Here is a 22,246-nt window from a genome sequence, read left to right as displayed (position 1 = left end):
GATTTTATTTATAAAAGTAATTATTAATGTTTTGGAAGATAAAGAAAAAGTACTTAAATACTTTACAGAGCTGTTTAATTAAATAATTCAATTTATTTTAACGTTAATTAAACTATTAAGTTAAATATAAAAATTTTATACAACAGACTTCAATGCAATTTCTCTACAGATGTAAATTTAAATTATATATAAATAGATAAATTTCTAAATTATTACTAAGGTAATTTTAAAAATTAATAGAGTACTATTAATTTAAATAAACTAAACTTAATATTATTTATTTACATATAAAAAAATATGACTCTAAGCAGTAAATTTTGAAGATTTATCCAGATTTATATAATAGAAAAGACCTGTATAGAGATTACAACTATTGAATAGATTATAATTTATATAAAGATTTATGCAGTCAAGCTAATTAAATTTATAAAAATTAATATTAATTATATGAAATAGATGACCATCTCTTAATATTTTAAAATTACATATAACTACAACTCTTCAGATTATTTTGGCGTACACTTTACTTACATAGGACATATCTATAATTAAAAGTTATAGTTTAATAACCAAATATTTTAAAAAGATTTTAAATAACAGAAAAAAAAATTTGAAATAAATACACTTAAAACCTCAAAAAATGGAATATTTAAATTTATTTTTATTTAATTAAATTTATATTAAAACCGAGACATTTATAAAAGACTAGACAATACCGTTCGACGAACAACATTGAAAAAAAAGATCGTTTCTGCACAGATTAAATCCATTACTCCTCCCACTACCATCCCATTGGTCTAGCATCGCATACTTTTTCACTATTGGCAATCGCGAGTTGGTTGATTTCGTTTATCAACCAATAGGAGTGCGAGGAGTAGCGTGTAGAACGAGGCCAATACAGGATGGCAATATCCTCGCACTCAAAAGTCCAGTGTACCTGGAGTTACCTGTCTGTTTGGATGACGCTGATTTCAGCTGGAAATTTTTAAAAGCATAAATCTGAAAGAAGGGGAACCTCGTGTTCCATGTCAGTGACGTTAACTGCTATGAGTTCCGAAATGGCAGATTTCCATGACGTAAGTATGCTCTCCACCTGCTTTTTTAGCTACCGTTTTATATAGCTTGCTATCATAATTAATTTGCGTTGTTGACGTTTAAAAAAATCGACAATTATGCATGATTTTTTTCTCTTTTTAAATTTGCATTAATACATTTCAATCGCTTGAACATCGTCTATTAAATGATTAAATTAAAAATAATAATCAGCACCATCATCATTAATTATATTTCATTATTTTGCTTATTTACAAGTTGTAAATTTTTATACAACGGATTAAACAACATTCTTGATAACCTAGAGACAGATGTTATTAAAACGGGGAAAAAAAAAAGGTTTTAAAAATTAAATTTTTAATTTACATTTTAAAATGCACGAAATTAGCATAAAATATATGATAGAATTATTTATAAAAATAAACTTAATAGCATGCAATTGAAGAAAAGCTATTATTTTGGGATGCAGAGCACATAGAATGGTTTAAAATTCTTGCGTGCCACTAGTGGGCCCACTTATCGAGTTAGTCACTCCCAACATATTATAAGATGATTATATTCAACAAACAGGCCCACGCTATTAATGAGATTAAATTTAAACATTCTTATAAGTTCACCATTTTTTTAGTCATAATAATTTAATTTCTATTGTATTTTTTAAAATAGAAAATTTCGATTATTTGCTTTCAAAATAGCTTAGTTGCATGAATTTTCATCGACTGGGATTTATATATCTTGTCCCAAACCTTTTATTTAAGACATTTATTCAACTTTAATTCTTATCACTTTGTATGCTTTATATCATATTTAAGATTCTGAACAAAAGTTAACTCTTATCGGAATTTCAATTCAGAAAAAGTGAAAGTTACTTAACCTGTTATCAATATTTCTAGTTTTTTTTTTTTCTAGTATACATGTATATATTTAATGTATTTGATGATATCTCTTAATTCTTAAAAAAAAAAAAAAATGTGATTTTAAATGTATTTGATACTGATAGGAGCTAACAGGTTTAAAATCACTTTATTCTCGCTTTTTCGGCATATCTACAAATCGAAATTGTGCATACTAACAAAGTTTTTGAAGCTTTAAATCGGATGTCTTCGCTACTATCTTGTTTATTATTCAATTTATGTCGAATCTAATTTGAGATAGTGTGACGATACATGTAAAAATTCCATTCTAGAATTTTCAAAATAATATATAGCCTATAAAATAGATTTTAAACAAAGGATATGATATCAGTTTCAATATCTTTATTGCCAATAAAGATATTCGATAGGCTTTCAGGCGTTGATTTTTCATTCTTTGATTTAACCGGCAAATAAATGTAATGGGATTTCTCTACTTTAATCTATTTAACAAACATTTACAGTTTGTTTTTGGAAATTGTATAAAACCCGAAGTTTAAATTAATCTTATTAAGCTGAATAATTTATTTTTTTCGTTCCATAGTGTATTTAATGATCGCTTTTGATACAAGTTTATTGATTTAATTTATGCTAATATGTGTTACAGATAATATTATTTAGCTTACACTATAACAATTTACCAACATTTAACAGAATTTTAATAGGTAAGTTTATTATTTTCTTTAGAATAATGATTCTTAATATATTCTTATATGCATTTCAGGTGTGGCAAGATATAGAAAGTGTTCTTTTAGGTGATTCTAATCACCAAGAAGTCAGAAACATGTATTCTCCCAGTCAGATAAGAAGTAGCCAAATTTCTCTTCAAAATTATCCGCCGACAGAAAATCAACATCAACAAAGTGTAAGCAGATTGAATACAGATTACTCGAGTAGCACCCACAATAATTACCGCACTTACAAAAGAGAAACGAACAATTACACACCTTACACAACTGCCACCACTCACGATTTATCCTACGGATGTTATCCTCAATATGGACAATCTACTACTTCTTCCTACTCTATAAGTTACGGAACACCTATGGGAGCTACAGGAGGATCATACGGAGCTCCTCCCGTATATACAGGACATTGGGGAACTTACGGAGGTCCAATTCATTCGCACATGTCACCACCAGCCTCTCCCGAAACGTCAGCTCAAGGTTACGTAACACAGACAAATTCCATCGACCACTATAGTCAAGCTCAAATGGTAACACACCCGCGCGGCCCACCGAGTGTCATACAGCACCCGGTCTATCAAACCAGCTCATTACCTCACGTGTCACACCTGCGTATGGTGACTCCACCGTCATCACCCCATCTAGCAGACCTTTTAGCCAACAACAACGGGGTCTATAACAATGGAGGAATATCAACAGGTGCCACTGTATGTCTGGCACCTCCCCAACCTCTACCGCCTGCGAAATCTAGAAGAGGGCGTAGGAGCAACGGTAGGAAAAAGATAACCATTCATACCTGCTCACATCCCGCCTGCAACAAGACTTATACCAAGAGCTCTCATCTGAAGGCTCATCTGAGGACCCATACGGGTGAAAAACCTTACCAGTGTACGTGGAAAGGTTGTGGATGGAAATTCGCCAGATCTGACGAACTAACAAGACATTTTCGTAAACACACGGGCGATAGGCCCTTCCAGTGTAGACTGTGCGAAAGGGCTTTCTCTCGTTCCGATCATCTCTCTTTGCATATGAAGAGACATGCCGCTGTCTAGATGCCAATAAGATATATAAAATTTAAACAGATTCTAGTCTTCAATTCATTAGACTGTTAATTCATACCCTCCAGGCCAAGCCTTTGAGGCTTCGTTTGAACTATTGAATCGCAAAGAATCCATTGGAATGTTGATCTACAGGGCGTGGTTGATCAAAAGCATTTGCTGTGAAGGTACGTACAATTGGTATATAACTATATAAATTTATATCATAGCTATTACAACATATTACAACTGATAATTCATCAATTAATCCACAATAACACTAAAATCTTTAGTCACTATAAATGATATAAAGCTAGGCTTAAATCAATCTAAAATGAGTTTAATGTAGTAAAAAGCTATATTTAATTGCATACATATTTTAGGCCCTAATAGGCCTACACAGCTTTGTAACTAATGGAACAAAATGCCTACATTGGGCATATATTGATTAATTGATTAATATATTGATATTGGGCCACAACTCATTAAAATTTGAATAAATTACAAGTATGCGCGTTTTATATAGCACAAATATACTGTAATATGCTCATAGATAATTTCATATTTTAAAATAAGCCTTAAATTATTATTAGAGTGGGTGTAATGCGTTTTTCTTTTCATTTGACGTTTATTCATTCAGATGTCCACGCATTAATATAAACCTCAAGATATAAAACCGCTTCTAGATTTATATTAAATATCTTATCCGCTATTAAATCTTCATTACAGTTAAAATTACAGAATTTATCATGCTACAAAAGATCACGAAGCAGAACACTCATTCTGTACTTACCTGAGTGACATCTGAATGTAGAACACGACAGATACAATATAAGTCGGGTGGAGGGAGAATCATCACTGTCAAAATAAGAAAAAAGACATTCGTATTTTGCATATTTAACACTTTAAACTAATTTATTATCAAGAATGCCACTTTTATTTCACCCATTTATAGAATAGTAAGGCCCCCCTTCTTTTATATAAGTTTAAATATCTTTATATCTTTCAGACGATGAATATTTATATCATTTTATAGTTTTTGTGTTCTTGAGAAATGTTTTTAGGCCAAGAACAATATTAAATTGGAATGGATTAGAATGTAAACAGATGTAGCCTATACCCCATGAATTACATTTCATACTAAAAAATTATGGATAATTACAGCATGCAAGCAATGTTGACTTGATTGGAACAAATGCAAATGTACTGTACGAGTATTCTTTACAGCATTTAAAAAATAAATAATTCCAAATTATAAATTATAATTAACCAGTTTGTTTTCTAATTAATTTAAATAGATTTACATGTTTATATATTTATTCTGTTCGATATAAAGATTATTGTAATTACTATCGAGCTAAGATTTAAACTGAAGTAGCCTGTAGGATATAGGATTTAATTGTTTTTTTTTTCTAATTATTCCCTCCCCAGAATTTCTGACATTTAAATGTATGGCTTCGAATTATCATCGGAAATGTTAATTATCAAGCATATTTCTGATGATAATTGAAGATAAATCTGTAGGCTCTGCTTAGAATAGAGATAAGACGTGTTAAATTTAGCATCTTCTAAGTCACTATGTTTAAGTAAACGCTCTACTTAGACAAAAGTTAGCCTTTATGCAAATTTTTACTACTCATGTCATTCAAACATTAATAGGAATTTTTTTAAAAATACTAAAAAAAGTATGAATGATTCCTCTAAGAAATTGTTAAAGACTATTGTTCTATTATTGTCTTTTAAAATGATTAGGGCCTCATTTGACAGGATTACAACCCAGAGGCACGTCAGATGCTACTAGCAGATGATAAAATGCGATTAAAATGTTATGGAATGAACAAAAGAGGCTTTTAAAGGTATAAAATTAGTAACAATTTAAAGCAGAAACTTATGTTTTGAAACTGGGTCAAGGATATTGGAAAAAAAAAGTCACATCATTTGCTTGTCTATATTTTTCTCCTACTATTATATTTGTCATTAGGAACGTTTTTCTCTCGCCTTGCCTATAGGCGATATATTTATCTATAAAATTAATTTAAAAAAAAAACAAAATTAATGAATAAATTGAAATCAATTTCGTGAGAAATATAACGACAAGTTTTATTTGTTTTCGTTGTAATTATATATAAAATTGATAGATTTTTCGAGGAGTGGAATTTTGATTGTTATGTATGTTTGCGTGTTTCTATTACTGTAACTATTTAATTAACTTGGCTTTGAGATGACTAATAGCAAGCATACAATGAGAAAGTCATGAAGCGAGTGGGACCCTCTATTTTCAATCTCATTCTTTCTACAGATTTATGTTGTCTTTCACGGAAACCGGCTAATCCGGCCTACTGAGAAGTACAAAATGTAGCTTACATCCGGTCTTATACAATGTTGTACTTTTATTTTCTATAGAAAATAATGTTGTACTTTGTGTAGTATGTGTTGTACTTGTGTATTTGTAGTGTTGTATTTTCTATAGAAAATACAAGTTCTGTGCAACACTACAAAGCTTTAAACTTTCATTTTTTTTAAAATCGGACCTATGTAATAATATTTTAAAATATCTATAATTATGTTCAGATTTTTATGGATTTTGTTCCGAGCTGCTCAGCTTCTGTAGCTTTCGATCCGCGAACAGATTTAGTAGAAGGCCCGGGGGTGAGGCTTGAGAAGGGCGCAATGACAGACGTTATCCTGGGAGATGTTTATTAATTGGTGACTTGATTGCTCGACTAAACCAGCCCATCCTACCGTACGTGTCCTAATGATGGAATGCAACGATTAGGATTAAGTACTTTTCCCCTCTTAGCAGATTAATATTGCTCCAGAAAAAAAGAAAAAGAAAAGGAGGAAAATTGACTCATTTCAGTCGTAAATCAATAGAGAAAAATAGGATAAAATAATAAGAATTACGGATAATTATGCATAATTAGTGTACAGATATGTATTGTATGCAAATGTATTGTTTAGCTTAATTAAACACGCAAAAAAACATGTGTTTAATTAACTAACAATTACAGTTTTACTCCTCTGATATATAATTACATATTCTAATTATTCATTAATAATGTTAACATTTTTGGGTCATTCCTGTAAACTTATCACTGATTTATTCGTAAAGGTTCGGTGTTCTAATTGTCTATTTTATACATTATTTAAAGATGTATTCGCTAGATAAATATATAGTTTGCACCTATTTTTATTTTAATTTAAAATTAATGAGTTTACGAGTGAAGCATGAAGATGTATACAGTATAAGACTATATAGCGCTGTTAGATTTATGATTCTGTAGTTTGATTATTGCAAATTTATATGATATATAATTGACACTCGTAAATCATTTTATGGATTCAAGTAACAATTTTTCTATTAAGAAAACTCCATTAAATCCTAATACTAAATATGTTATTTGATCTTTATCTTGATCCTATTTTAGTTGAATTTTTAAGAAATTTAAAACTTTTAAACACAAATTTTACGATTTTATTTAGAAAATTTTTTAAATTGAAATATAAGGCATATAAATTACATTAGAATAAGTACTTTATACAGAATTTTTATAGATTTTGGAGCTTAATAAACACTTTAAAAATTTATAAATTAAATAATAATAAATAAATCCATAAACAGAGTATTTTTCTTACAACAGAAAATATTTTCGACGTTTTATTTATTAAAAAAAATTTTTTTTGATTAAATATTCGATTATTAAGTAAATTATTTACATTAGTTTATTCAAATATTTTAAATATATGATTAAATTCGTACATCAATCAGCTGAGAAAATTCCGATAAGAACATTGAATTTTATCTCTTCAAAATAAACAGTTACCCCTCATATGTTTATCATAATATGAAGAATAAATTAAAGTTTGATGCTGTAAAATCCCTGATTATAGCCTAATTTTATCATCGCATTATTTAAAACATTTTAGATTAGTGATTAGAACCACGTGATTGAATAATAATTGACTAAAATGTGAAGATATCGATGGTTATGATCGAAAAATATCCAAAAAGAAATTTTCAATCTTATATTTTTTGTGGAATTTATAGAAAAGTTTTACTAGAATAGGATCTATATTGTATTTTAAGATATAAAATTGCACTTTAATGTGTAAAATTTGAAATTTAAAAATTAAAAAAAGGAGATTTAGCCTGTGTAGATTTATAACATTGAAGCATTTTTATACATTATAACTTTAAAATTATCTGTCTGTCTGTCTCTATGTTACATTCGCTTTGTTAGAAGCTTGCATGTGTTCAGCTGTTAAAATCAGTAAACTTTATATAAATGTATGAGCATGAATTTACCTAGAAAACAATTTAAAATTATGTTACAAATATTTATAAAATTAAAAAGAAAACAACACACAAAATGGGCTAATTAAAAGTGAAAGATAAGATCATTTGTTGCTTTTATTATTTTTAAATGTTAATGTTGTAGGCCTATATTCTTCAATGTATGATGTTTATCATTAAATCATTAACTTTGATTTTCCACATTTTTTTCATATCACTCTATACAAATAAGCGATAAATTATGTCTAGACATCAAAATCGGGTTAAGTAAAGAGAAATTCTTTTTTTTCCCCCTTAGTTATCTACATTATATTTATAAGCAAAAACATTAATAATTCTAGAAATAATAGCAGGTCAGATACTTTAAAACTTGCTCTTACAATAAAATTTTTCGGTTATATTTCATGAAATTCTGTATATAAGTAACTGCAAAACTAAGCAAATTTATCATTCTTAAAATATTAATTGTATATAGTAATGATAATTACAAAAATGACAATTAAGTCTTTATTACTACCGACATTTTTGATTAAAATTAACACGAATGTAGGATTATTTATGAAATTAGCGCATCGAACTATTAAGGTTAAGTGAAGGAATGTAATTTAATTAAGTTTTGAATTTAAATTTAGCTAGTTTTATACGATTTTTGTTGCTAGGAGAAAGTGAAATTACTTGACAAGTAGATTTTTCACGAGAAAAACTTATTCTGATCATAAATTTTTATATAGTTAAATATCGAATCATCAAAATTCTTCTTTTATAATTTATAAGCTTTGTATTACTCATGAATTTACTAAAGTTTGAGCTCAAAAATCAAATTAAAGTAAGTATAGATGGGATAATTAAGGCAGAACAGAGTTTGTTCAAGGAATTGCGAGTTACAAAGCGATATGTGACAAGATATATGAAAATATTATTAAAGAATATATTTTTATAAAAATAGGAAATGTAGTTAATTTATATTAATAAAAATGCGTGACTTGATACATATCCCAATGCCAAAGAAAATAAACAAATGCTTAATAGGATTTCACATGCTTATGCAGGGAATTTCCGTTTTGGGCCATTTCATTCTGTTTATTCAAAAGTTGAACGTCCAACAAATTTTATTCGATTCTAACTTTAGAAATTTTAATAAAGATCTAATTAAAATGTAAATTCTTTATTAACATTAGATTTAAATACATTTATATTACTTTTTAATTGAGTTATATATTGAGTTTTAAACCGTAGTGACTTAAATATTTCACCATAAAAACTGAACGCTTGAATTTCTATCATGATAGAATATAGTGAATAATTTTTAGAATATTTATGCCGTCGAACCCCCAATAAAGGCCACCTCTAAACAGCGGACATTTTTCAGAAACTTTTTTCTTTTTAATAAGAAATGTATACAAAATAACCTCTAAACAGCAGCCACTTTTTATGTTCCCGTCGGTGTTCGTTGTTCAGAGGTTTGAATGTATTCATTTTTATATTTTAGGAGTATATAGCCTATAATCTATTTTATATACATGAATATTTTTCTAATCATTTTATATTAAACAGCATGACGCGTATTATTTTCTATACGAAACCTATGATTTTTACAAATTACACATTACTCCTTTGCATTTCTGTTGTAAACATGATAATTAAGAATATTTTAACACATTGCATACATTTTTACGCCATTACTATATCATTATATACAATCATTACACATCAAAAATTCCTAAATTTATCTCTCCAGATAGGCATAACGTATCTTATAAAATAGCTCTTGATGGGCTTCATTTTAAGGATGATATTTTAAATAAATAAAATAAAATACATAAAATTATTATTGCTTAGTATTGGTGACAAAGCTGCAGGTGTAACATTCTACTGTACTTTATTGCCTATATTTATTTAGAGTTTAGAAAAAATAAAGAACACAACCCCCTAAAATCTAACCTTTGACCTCTCAGTGGGATCCACAGATCCCAGGTTAAGAACCTTTACTCTAAAAGTTTGTAATAATTAATTTAAAAGAGAATAATCGAAAATAATTTTTGAATATTTTCCTTTAACGCCTTTGTTACAAGTCTTTTATAAGCCTATAAATATTGAGTTTTATATATCTAGAGACAATGAAATATTCATTTGTACAGTGATAATAAAAATTTCTATAGAATGTTTTATCGTCCTCAAATCCTTTAACTATACAATACGAATTGATTCACTTTGAATATTATGATACTAAATTTGGAACGTAGAAAAATTTGGGTCAGGCTTAGTTTCATTCTTTCTATAACTATTATTATGATAATTCGTTATATACCGATAATAGATTGGTAATACTAAATTATTCAGGTTGATATAATAGAATTTAGGCCTTCGTTTATGTATATAAAAAGTCGATTCTGTTCGTAATTTAATCATCCGTCTGTTTAGTTTTATTTGGGAAGAAATGAGTAATTATGATATTAAACTAAATTGATTAATACGGAAATTTAGTTTGCATAATTAGTTGAAAAAAACTGTTAAGGTTTAATATTGAAACGCATCAGAAAACTGATCACATCTAAGATATCCTTCTGTACCCAGCTAGAGGTCATAGTAATTTTTTTTAATGATTATCTAAGATCAAATTTCCATTTTCAAACCTTGATAAAAATCTCTTTTTAATCTTTGTTAGAACTTTTCTATGTCTAGCTTCATTATTATCATCAAGTTTTCCCCCTAATTTAATTTCGAATTTTTCTATAATGCTCGCTACTTAAATAAGAATGCTGTAGAATGGATGCGATTTAAATTTTTTGAAGATGGGTTTTGGGTTCAATACACAAAAAATTTCTATAATATAAAACTAAATTTTAAATTCTATAAACTTGCAAACTTAATCTTTGCTCAAAGGCCTATTCTATGTAGAGAAACAAGACTAGATATTGCAATCTACTACTAATATTTGTTAAAATTATAATATATTTTTTCGAAAATTTAATTAAAATTATTATTTTCTTAGACATTAGTTTCTATGTTTTATGTCTATCGATCAAATTTTTATTTTCCCTAGATTTGTGTATACAGAATGCAAATTTTACCGCGGACTACCCATGCCTCCGCCCCTTCTTATCCTGTAAATATCACCTTTAGATGTGTGCCATAGATGGTAACCTAATGTAATAGGCATGCAATGCGTGAAAATGTTCTTTCCTCTGGCTGAATAGCATAAATTTGCATTTAAAAAAAATGACTAGGTCAGTCTGCAGACCACCTGGCTCATGTTCTTGGACCACCAGTAGTCCACGGACCATACTTTGAGAAACACTGCTGTAAGAGACTGAAGAGGGGATAAGAAATGATAATAACCTTTAACACATCTCTTAGGAATTTTTTAAGAATAGCAAATAAAATTTCTGCTTATAACGTGAATCTGGATTATGAGACGATTCGAAATACGGATTTAGACGGTGAAGATGTAAATTATATATAAAGTTTTCTAAGAAGCGATGCTCTTAATTTGTATATTAGGATTTATTTATAATTTGTTTTTAAATTAGTGAAAAATGTTTGTATTTAGTAACGGCTAGACTTACTAGTTGTGGCCTTAAGCTATAAGAACCAGGCCCTTCACCTCCATTAAATAATGATACACAAAAAACTATGAGGCCTTAAACTGCAGATTGTTTAGCTTATATGCAAATCGGACTCTGTTTAAAACGGATTTTTCTATGTTGTAATTCAAAATTTCAGTATAAGAAATAATATTTTTATCGTTTTCATCAATTTTTTAAGATAATTTCTGCTTCAATTTTATAAAAATCCAATTAAAAATCCTTGTTTCTTCCACGTTTTACAATAAGAAATAATCTTTATCAAATTCTAATTTACAAAATGTATAAAATATTTTATATATTTTCACTTTTTCATCACGTATTTAAATCAATTAATATTTTTATTATTTAATTTGGTTTAATATCCGATCCTTTAAATTTATTCATATTTTCACGGATCATTAAATTTGCCCAATTTGTATAATGAAACATCACACGATAAAATAATCATTGAACCATAAATTTTGAATATATTATTCATCTTTTTCACACTTAAAACATTTTTTAATTTGCTAAATATTAGTAAAAATGGGCTTATCATTTTCTCTACTTTATCAACTAGCATCTTCGTAGAAAATTTAAATGATAATGACACACACACAAAATCTATATTAACAACAATATTAGGATTAAAATTAGTCGAAAATGTGCTTAAAATTAATATTAAAAAAATTCTTATAATTTTTATCGAATTTTTTTATTATTATTTAAAATGTGATATTAGTGAAATGCAATGAATTTTAAACTTATCTAAACTCCATATAAATTATTTATTTGTTTAAGTAGGTCAAATAAATTTCTCTTATTCTATGCAAGATAAAAAAAATTATATATTATAGATTGTCTGAATTAATAAATAACTTTACACAATAATTTATAAGATTCTATGCCACGCTTTGGCATGTCATCCGCATCAATATAAATCAGCAGAACGAACTATGAAATGATTTATTTTACAATTCATTGTTATTTTAAATATTCAAAACATATATTACACATTTTTTTAATAATTTAAAAATGCATTTATGAATAGTTTCTCTCATAATATAAAATATGCAGCCCTTAGGCCAATATAATTTGTAGCTGCATACTTATAGTGTTTTTGCTTGATGAAAAATAATGGACGATGGAAAACATTTAAAAAATACATTTTTATATTATTTACAATATTAAATTTGAAAAAATAATAATATTTTTTGCGGTTTCGCTTGAAGATTTTACAAGATTTTACATTGTAAGTATTTTCGTTCAAAGATTACAAAAAAATATATATGTAATTTAGGTACATTTTAACACTGTTCATATCGTTTAATATAGCTTATATCGGAAGAATTATCTTCTAGGCCAATGCTGTGCCTTCTTATCTCTGTCCATTCTTTCGATCTCCCGTAACATAATAGAAAACTTGCTACTATGGTTACCGCATCACGATTTTAATATATCTACTCACTGTTCTTAAATAAGAAATTATAGGTCCTAATCTATGTATATTTAACAAAATTATTATATAAATTACTTTTCTCCCTCTAGATTTTAATATTTGCTGTGAATTTTAATACAATTTACTAATATATTTTTTTAAATTTAAAAATATATTTAGCTTCTTTTAAATAGAAATTTATAAATAATATTTTAAAGTATCGTAAACATTGTTTTATTTTACTCTATTTTATTAATATACTGTATATTTATCATTTTCACCTTTTAAATTAAATTAAATAATAGATTTTTACTATTTATATAATTTTATATAAACAAATTAATATACTATAATTCTAATTAATTATACGGGATTAAATTTATGATCATTAATATAATTAATTGCCATTTAAATACGCATCCATTCACTAAACTGTTTGCAAATGTAATTGTTTCTGTTGTTTCCGTCAATTTTTTTTAACCATTTTCTACACATTTTTAAACAATAATGTGAGATAAATATATGCAGTTTCAGTATTAATCTGTTGATTGAGGGTGAGCGATCGATTTGATATCCAATGCTCATGTATAAGACATGGAATCGCGTGTTTAGGACTCGGGAAAATGGTCAATAAAAATATTTCTAGGACCTTACGAAAATTTTTAGCTTGCTCAGAAAAAAATAGTGCTTAAAATACTTGTTTATAATAAATTATATTTTGTCTACAATTAATTGAATTATTATTAAAGTTATATAGAATCTTCGTTTGTGTGCATTCATAGGCGTTTATAACGTATTATAATACAAAAAGGAAGTTTTATATACGTTAATTTTTAGTTGGAGATTGAATTGATATTATCCCAATCCAAAAATTATGATAATTATACATTTCTAAACAAGTAAAATATTAAAAACTATCAACTGCTTTGATTACTAGACAATACTTTTGAAGATCCAAAGAAAGATCGTCGTTTTTCTTTAAAAATTTTTATGCAGATAATATAAAAAATATTAGCATTATTTTAGTAAAACTATTTTATATAATTTTTCTATTTTATTACAAAGAGAAAATATAATTATTATGATTATTAGAGGATGGAAACTATTCAAAGAACTAGATTGGAGGAAGAAAGAGAGGAGGGGATGAGAAAGAGAGGAAAATATCTTAATAAGGTACTGAAAGAATAGGGTGAATCAGAAAGTATGAAAAAACTTATAGATAATAAGTACAGGATAAATAACGAAGTAATAATGCAAAGAAATGAAGCTGTTTCTTACGTTATTTCTCTCTAAGGGGGATTGAGACAAGAAAACTTCTTAAAAAAAGTTTAGCTATAAATATTATTTAAGATATTTTGACGTAAGAATGATAACTATTTACAGAAATTTTCGAGACTTATCTATATAACAATAAGCTAATAATAGATTGTCTGTCATGGCACAGACAAATATTATTGAAATTAGACACTAATTTTGATAGACTAATTCTCGATTCGATGCAAATTATGTTATAATTAAAGCTGACTTCAGATGCATCTACTAGTCCTACGCTTTATTATAACGTAATATAATATATTAGCATTTTCACTTTACAATTAATTCACATTAAAGCTTATGTTTTATTTACGAAACTATGTAAGCTTATACAAATAGAATTATAGCTTTTTATTTATTATATTCATAGCGTATTGTATATTACATTATTAATGAGCTCATTCTATAGAACTCTATGCTTTAAACGAGTTATTAAATATTATATTTCTCTATCAGTTTATGGCGTCTGATGATACCTTCTTATCTCCAGGAATTCTTTCCATCTTTACCTGTCATACTACACTTTTCCCATTCCACTATCTGCTGTGGCTCTATATCATCATATTCTTCTTGGTCCCTCTTCTTCTTTTCCCCTTAAGCTTTGCCTTCACAATTTTTGGAAATCTTTCCTTTAGTATCGCCCATATCACATCAATTGTTTTTTATATATCTTCGGAGTGATATTGATCATAATATATACTAGAACAACGTTTAATCTTAAATTAACTCTTTTGAATCACTGTATAAACTCTGTATAGATATGGTCTATATACATATATAGAAACAATTATAACTCAGTTATAATAATATTATACTTTCTTACAGCAAACCAATCGCTCTGCAGATCGCCATCGAATCTAAAAATCTCACGAACAACAACTGGAAGACGAATTTTACGACTATGAAATCAAGAATCTATGAGAAGACAAATTATTCTATAGACATAATATTCAACGAGAGCAATACCTGATACAATTATTTGCCAAAATAGGCCTACTTAAACTCATTTCTTAAATATTTTGAAAGAAAAAACAAGAACTGTCAGTTTAAATAAAACGAATATGCCCTATTTTTTATGGTAAGAGACTATGTTAACCTCTGTATATATACGATATATTGTATGCGTGGCTGTATGTGAACGTTGTAAATATATAAAATTAAATGTTTGAATTGTATTTTAATGTTAAAATTAATTTTGAAAAATAGTAGATTAGTTTTATATTTTGTGAAATTAATCAGTAAAAAAAACAAAAAAAACAAAAAAAAATTTGGATGATTTATCGAAGAAATTCAAGGTTGATCGTGATAAATTTTAAGAATTGTAAATTCATTTAAATTAAATGTCATTCTATTCAAATGAAAATTATCATAATAAATATTTGGACAGGTAAAATAGTAATTATGCAAACAAATACTTGCGAAATCATCTTGTACAGCGTTAATTTAATACTATTTTTAAATAAATTTAAATGGTGTTGTAATATTTGTTTTGTCTATTTTTTTATTCATATAACACGTAACTTAAACAATTAACTATTATCCGACTTCGTAATCTTATAATAAATTAATTATAATATATTTTAAATTTGAATTCATTTTCATAACTGATTCGTTATTCTTGATTACGTCAATTTTCTGATAACCAATAAGATCTTATCTTTGCCTACAACTATCGAAGCTTCTATATTTTTTTATAAGTAGACAACCAAAATATTGACTATAGATTTTATGTTTTAATTTTAAATAAATTTTGTGCGGTAAATGAAGTTATTAATTAGAAAAATCTTGGTATAAGTCGAAATGTTTTTATTGTCGTATCAAAGATACGCCCAATCGTGAGAGATTCGCACGAGCGGTTATGCATTACCGTAAATGTCTCCTATCCAAGATTGAACGGACAATCTTCTATACCAGATACTATATTGACTAATACATCCGGGAAGTATTACGTCACTCATTATATATACTTTATATCGAAAACATAGATTCAACATTTAGGTTTATTTTCTATTATATTCTCAATGACAGAGTACGAAGTTTGATAAGAGAACTTATTTTATTATATTCAAGTCTTCAATTTGATTAAATTTAGCTTGAATTTATATAAATACACATTAAATTTACTAAGATTGCTGGATATTTGTACAAAACTTTAGTACAAAACTGAAGTTTTTATAGTAGAAATGCCCTTCAATCTCGCTCAATTTCGATTCATGAAAGATTTAAGAGCCTATTCGACCTCATGAAATTTTCAGTCTAATCCGCCTTCTACTATATTCTGTTGATTTATCCCGAAAGCCGTTTGCTAAAGTATAGATTATTTTTTTTTCCTGAAAAGAAATTCTGTATTCAACTTACAACTTTTATATACCTTCTCTTCATATAAAGTGCCTTATTGTAACGTTCTCCGTAGATGAATTAACGTCAAATCTATCCAAATTTGATTAACAATATTAAAATAAATTGGTATTTATTTATCTACTTTAATTTTTATACATTAATTTTTTAGTAGGCGATTTTAAATCTGATATTTATGAAGTTTCTTCTGTCAATGTACTGTACTGTACTGTACTTGTGATGATGAGTTGAGAAACTTGAAGATGTATGAGAAATGAGTTTAAAATCTTCAACAAAGCAGGAAATAGTAAATTTATACTTACCAGATTAATTTTTAAAATTAAATTATACTATTTTTACTGTATTAATTCCATAATAGAGCTTCAAACTATACAAAACACGACGCTTTCCTTTCAATTTTCGCAAGTTTAAATACATTTTAAACACTTAAAAACATTAAAAAATCATTCATTTTAATTAATTTTCCTACTTCTGTGAATTTAATTTATAATTTTCATACGTTTTCTGGTATAAAAACTATTTTAATTCTATCTCAGAAGATGAATTTGATATTAAAAATCCTTGATTTATTCACGTTTTAACTTTGTGATACTAAGATAATATTTATATTTAAATAATAATAAACTGAAAATTAATTATTTATAAGAAATTATCTCCTTTTTTTTCTATGGAAATATATCATTTTTTATTTTTTGAATAATTCATGATTTGTAGAATTAGGTTAGAGGTTTCTATTGTTTAATAATGTAACATGGTAGTCATTTATATAAATAAAATCAGTGAATTTTAAAGGAAAAAAACTTAATCATTATTCAAGTTAAATAACAATATTTCGAACAATAAATATTGTTTAAATTATCACAAAAAAGAGGAAAGAAATCAGGTTTTAAAGTTAACTTGATCTAGAAATTTTCAATTATTTTATCTTAAATTTTGAAATTTATCAAAAAGTTTTATTAAAATGAAGAAAATTATGTTATAAAATTTAATAGAAAAATTGCTTAAAATTTCAAATTAAATCTATAAAAAGAAATTTATAGAATTAGAAATGTATAAATTAAATGATGAGAAAAATTAAAATATTAACATAAATTTAAATTTTTATGGCATAAAAATAAAATAGAATTAAGCTATTTTAATTTGAAAACATTAGAAAAATGCACAGAATGATAATTAACACTTGGGAATTCTGAATAAAGAAATGGTGCAAGGCAATTATAGCCGAGGTTAAACCATGACATTTATTTATAATGAGGAAAATATGGAGTTTTTTGGATATTAAAATGTATAAAAATAATAAATAAAAAATGATCTGCACCTCATTGAACCATAATAGAAAATTAAAGTGATAAATCATAATTTTTATGCTAATAAATTTCTATGTAAACTAATTTATTATGGAATAAAATTAGCAAACATTATTTTGCATTTGCTAAAATTAATTTGCATTCTAAATTCTTATCTCAAGAAATAAAATTAGATAATATTTTAATGAAAATATATATTTACCATTTATAGAATCAAAGCTTAAACTTCTTAAATTATTTTTAGAACTTGACCTTTGACCTCACCTGCTTGACATACATTTTAAGCTGAATTTTTTAATGTAAAATAGATTTTTATGAGCTTATATTAATGAAATTTTAAAGGTTTATACGTAAATTATAATTGAAAATCACTTATATATTCATAAATCATTTTAAAATAATAGAAAAATTCGATTTAAATCATAAATTTGTTTCTTAAATTTATAAATGTGCAGCTTCATCCATATATCATACAGGGAATTTATTATATGATTTATGACGTTGTAGATATAAAAAATAAATGAAAAAATAAAATATTACGCTCAGAAATTCCTTTTATCTCTCCTTGTTTTTTTCATAAATATTTTTAAAAAATTCGAGATTAATTGACAAAATTATTATTATTCTAAGAAGTGGAGGGAAACTTAACTTATACATGATTCAACGAAAAGTAAAATTATCATACATAATACAAAGTTCAGAAATTATCATGCACGTAGGCGAACCGTTGTTTCTGGTATGAAGAAAACTGATATATTTGCAGAGGGATGAAGGAAGAAAGAAAAAAAAAGTTTGTTTTCACGGATAATTTCCCATTATTTTATGACTTACAAGTGGGAAAAGATAGAAAGTTGTGCTGAATGGAGAGAGGGTCTTTGCGACACCGCTCGTGCCTCCATGCCGTATCTAATCATAAGAGTTTTTAGACAACACCCACACACACACACACACACACACACAAACCAGAAAAGAGGGGAAGAAATATGACAAATCACAATACCAACTTAATGGAATAAGTTGAGTCGGGATAACTTTTATTGGTGTTACGTGACACCGAAGAGTCTATACTTAAGTAAGAACAACATCCCTCGTTCCCTGGAGGGAGAAAATACTAACATATTTTCTTTACAGGGAGGGAAGAGAGCCAGGAATACTAAAGTTCCGTCTGTTAATAGCGATAAAACTCACTGCCACATAGTTGACGACCAATTAAACCATATTCGTCGCAACTTACACGACTTTTTCGGTGATATTATTCGTGTATTTTTACTGCACCGTGACCGACAACGCCTACGATACTTAGATAAAAAAAAAACTAAAATAAAAAAATGTATGGCTGATGTTACATCAAATTCACGTCTTTGTCTTCGACGTTACAGTATCAATAAAGTGATGAAGAACAGATTAACCTACTAACCATCGTCAATAACGTAGAAGATCATTATGTAGACGTGAAAATAATTAATTTTCTAGCATACAGCTGACGATAGAATAACCGTTCTTAGCTGGGGGATAGAAACGTTCTTATATTTTTTATTTATTAAGTAATTCTACGCGCGAAACCTTAAATATTTGAGATATAAACTGATGAAGAGCCTCTCTGTATTTGTGGTGAATGAGTAAAAGCATCAGATAAATGATATCACAGAAGAACAGGTTGTTGAGTAAACACTCCGATCTAACAGAAGAGGGGGGAGGAAAGTCAAAGTGAATTTTATAAAATTGAAGAATATGATAAAGTACGTGATATTCATATCCGATAACTTGTCTAGTTTTATAAGTCAGTGCACATCTCGTATCGCCCGACCATTAAAGTGTCCTTAATGTTACTCGAAGCGGTACTTCTTTATTGTCCTTGTACGGTCATAGTACTAATAAATTACTAAACACGTGGTTGAGGAAGAGAAGGAGATAGTAAGCCATGCAGTTGGTGTACGGTGATATTAATACCACTAGACAATAAAAAGGGGGTAGGCCTTAATGATAAGACCAGTGGATGAAAAATGATGTAGTGGGCCTGTTATACACACATAGTCCACATTTTCCGGCATTCCAATTGCTGGTATTAAGTTACAGTAGGCGAGTTTCGTTTAAATTTTCGTTTGAAATTTATATCTGAAGTAAATTACAACGAAATTAATTTTTTACCTCGAAGTAATTGCATAAAATTCGTGAATAAAAATAATCACGGCTGCAGTTTTTTAAATAAAAGAGTGTTATGTATGCATTACTCTATTATTTGACTTGATTAAATTTTATGGGGCTGAAAAATATAATTAAATCTCACTCGTAATCGACCGTGGGGTGTACTTTTAGATGACTATTGCTATTTTTTCTCCCGTCTTTTTAGCTTGGTTCCTCCCTAGTTTAACCGCAAATTGAGTTCTGTTACAATCTTTTAAGCCACTATTAAAGTAAATTACATTTTTAAAGGCAAACCTATGCATTTAGCACGGTTTAAAATCATTAATTTTAAGAACACATACGTAAAAACATAAGAAAATTGCAAACCTCTTTTCTGCATTTGTACCATATGTAGGATAAACATCAGTAGGCTTCAAGCTCTTAAGAGTTGCCGATTATCTATAGCAAACCCTATACTTTTCTATTTTTTTAAGTGTAGAATATTAAGCGAGTCGCTAAAAGATGTACAACAATGAAGATAATTACAGACATTCCTAAAGAAGTTGATCCGATGAACGATTAATAACATCCAGCATTATCAAACTGAGTGTTTGTGCATTAACCCCTAACCAGAGATTAAAAAAAAATTATCTTAAAAAATAAAGAGATAAAAAGAAAGTGTGAGGGCACCTCTTAAGTAATTTAAAACGAGTTTGTCTTCTTAGTTAAATATTTTAAACGGGGTACACATATACATCTTTGTGTTTTCTGAATGTCAGTCTAATCGTTGATCATTTGTTAACCCCCGAACTCTTTTGTTTTTGTTTTCTTCTTTGCATGTAATTCAAGCGTGTGGTAAATAGGTTATGTACTCGAAAAATTTCCATACAGAGCTGCTCCGAATATCAACAAAATTCATCATACTTTAAAATGCCCAAAACGATATTAAGCTTAATCGCAACACCTCTGGGCACGTTCGGGATAAAGGCACTAAGGTATGGTCAGAATGAATTATAGGAAGTGGGAATATCGTAGACACCGTGCAAAAGTCACTTTACTAGTTGTTGACCTTCACTTCTTCACTCTTCCTAGGCTCTTGGTCACTTTTTTGTCTTTCTAAAAGTACGATTTCTATGTAGAAAAACTCTATTTTTTCCGTAAATTCTATATATTTTCAAGGTTCTGTTTGTATTTTAAACGCGTTTGAGTATTATAGATATAGAAAAATAGTCGATATAAAAAGAATTTTTTAATAATTCCAACGGTTTATAAAATATTCATTACGGAAATGTAAGCTCCATTTATCAAGAGTGAACAGCTGAAAGAGCATCGGAGAAAAGTAAGCTTGGATAACGATTGACCATTTGTATTGTTCACGTGTTCTTTGTGATTCTGCAGGTAAGGACAGGTGTCCCTGAGTAATTTGTTAGCGGTCTGATTGCAGCCGAGAGTGATGGATGATGCTTGAACGATGAAAGTGATCAGTCGACGGAGGCCTTGAAACAAAAACCATCGCCGATAGACCCACTTTTGCTTTGGTTAACTGTAACACTCAATAAAAAAAAACTCTTTCTCTCTAATTACTTTCTCCGATTTTACGTGGATAGAAATTTTACACGTAAAAAATTTTATTTACTTTTTATATAGGCCTAACACACGATTGTCTCGTGAGTTACTCAATTATAAGGAGAGATGTCAAGTTATTGCTTATTAAAACAATTAAAAAAGTTAAAAATAATTAAGTTTTACGTAATTATTACATAAATCCTGACGTAAATAGTGAGCATCTGCCATTAGTAACACTTACAGAATCTTAAATTAAGACTTACAACACGTAAAGTACGTATCTGGAGACGAAAAAAACACAAAAATAATCTAAATTTATGCCAGAATTTAACGGCTTTATTTTTTCTTTAATCAGTAACATCATCTTCCGAGCTGGAAATTTTCTAAACAAATTTACCCACTCATTCATTTTTAACCTCTTAACGTACCGTTAAACATAGCCTAGGAGTATAACCAACGATTACCCATACAACTTACAATTATGCATACTTATCATCAGATAAGAGTATTTAAAACCTCTTTAGAGCTAATATAATCTGAATAAATGCTAGCCTATAGGCGTAAGTCGATAAGCTGTGGCGATATTTAATTT

General features: G+C 27.7%; 1 protein-coding gene across 1 annotated transcript; it reads left to right on the top strand.

Annotated features, from left to right (window-relative positions):
• Positions 1-942: 942 nt before the first annotated feature.
• Positions 943-15,648, top strand: LOC111630910 (Krueppel-like factor 5). The gene is made up of 3 exons (XM_023375071.1): positions 943-1,076; positions 2,689-3,875; positions 15,125-15,648. Exons 1-2 carry the CDS (start codon positions 1,026-1,028, stop codon positions 3,700-3,702), a joined length of 1,065 nt encoding a protein of 354 aa, XP_023230839.1. The 5' UTR covers positions 943-1,025; the 3' UTR covers positions 3,703-3,875; positions 15,125-15,648.
• The last annotated feature ends 6,598 nt before the right edge of the window (positions 15,649-22,246 follow it).

Source organism: Centruroides sculpturatus, unplaced genomic scaffold (assembly GCF_000671375.1).
Source record: "Centruroides sculpturatus isolate CEXI.00-Female unplaced genomic scaffold, Cexi_2.0 scaffold669, whole genome shotgun sequence".
In the NCBI taxonomy this organism is placed as follows: Eukaryota; Metazoa; Arthropoda; class Arachnida; order Scorpiones; family Buthidae; genus Centruroides; species Centruroides sculpturatus.
The sequence above is the reverse complement of the archived record's forward strand: the minus strand, read 5'-3'. Positions and strand labels throughout refer to the sequence as shown.

Bases quoted from the DNA above. Each gene is read 5' to 3' on its own strand.
- LOC111630910 (XM_023375071.1), top strand. From the start codon at position 1,026: ATGTCAGTGACGTTAACTGCTATGAGTTCCGAAATGGCAGATTTCCAT. The intron at 1,077-2,688 runs GTAAGTATGCTC...TATGCATTTCAG, and splicing joins AAATGGCAGATTTCCATGAC to GTGTGGCAAGATATAGAAAG.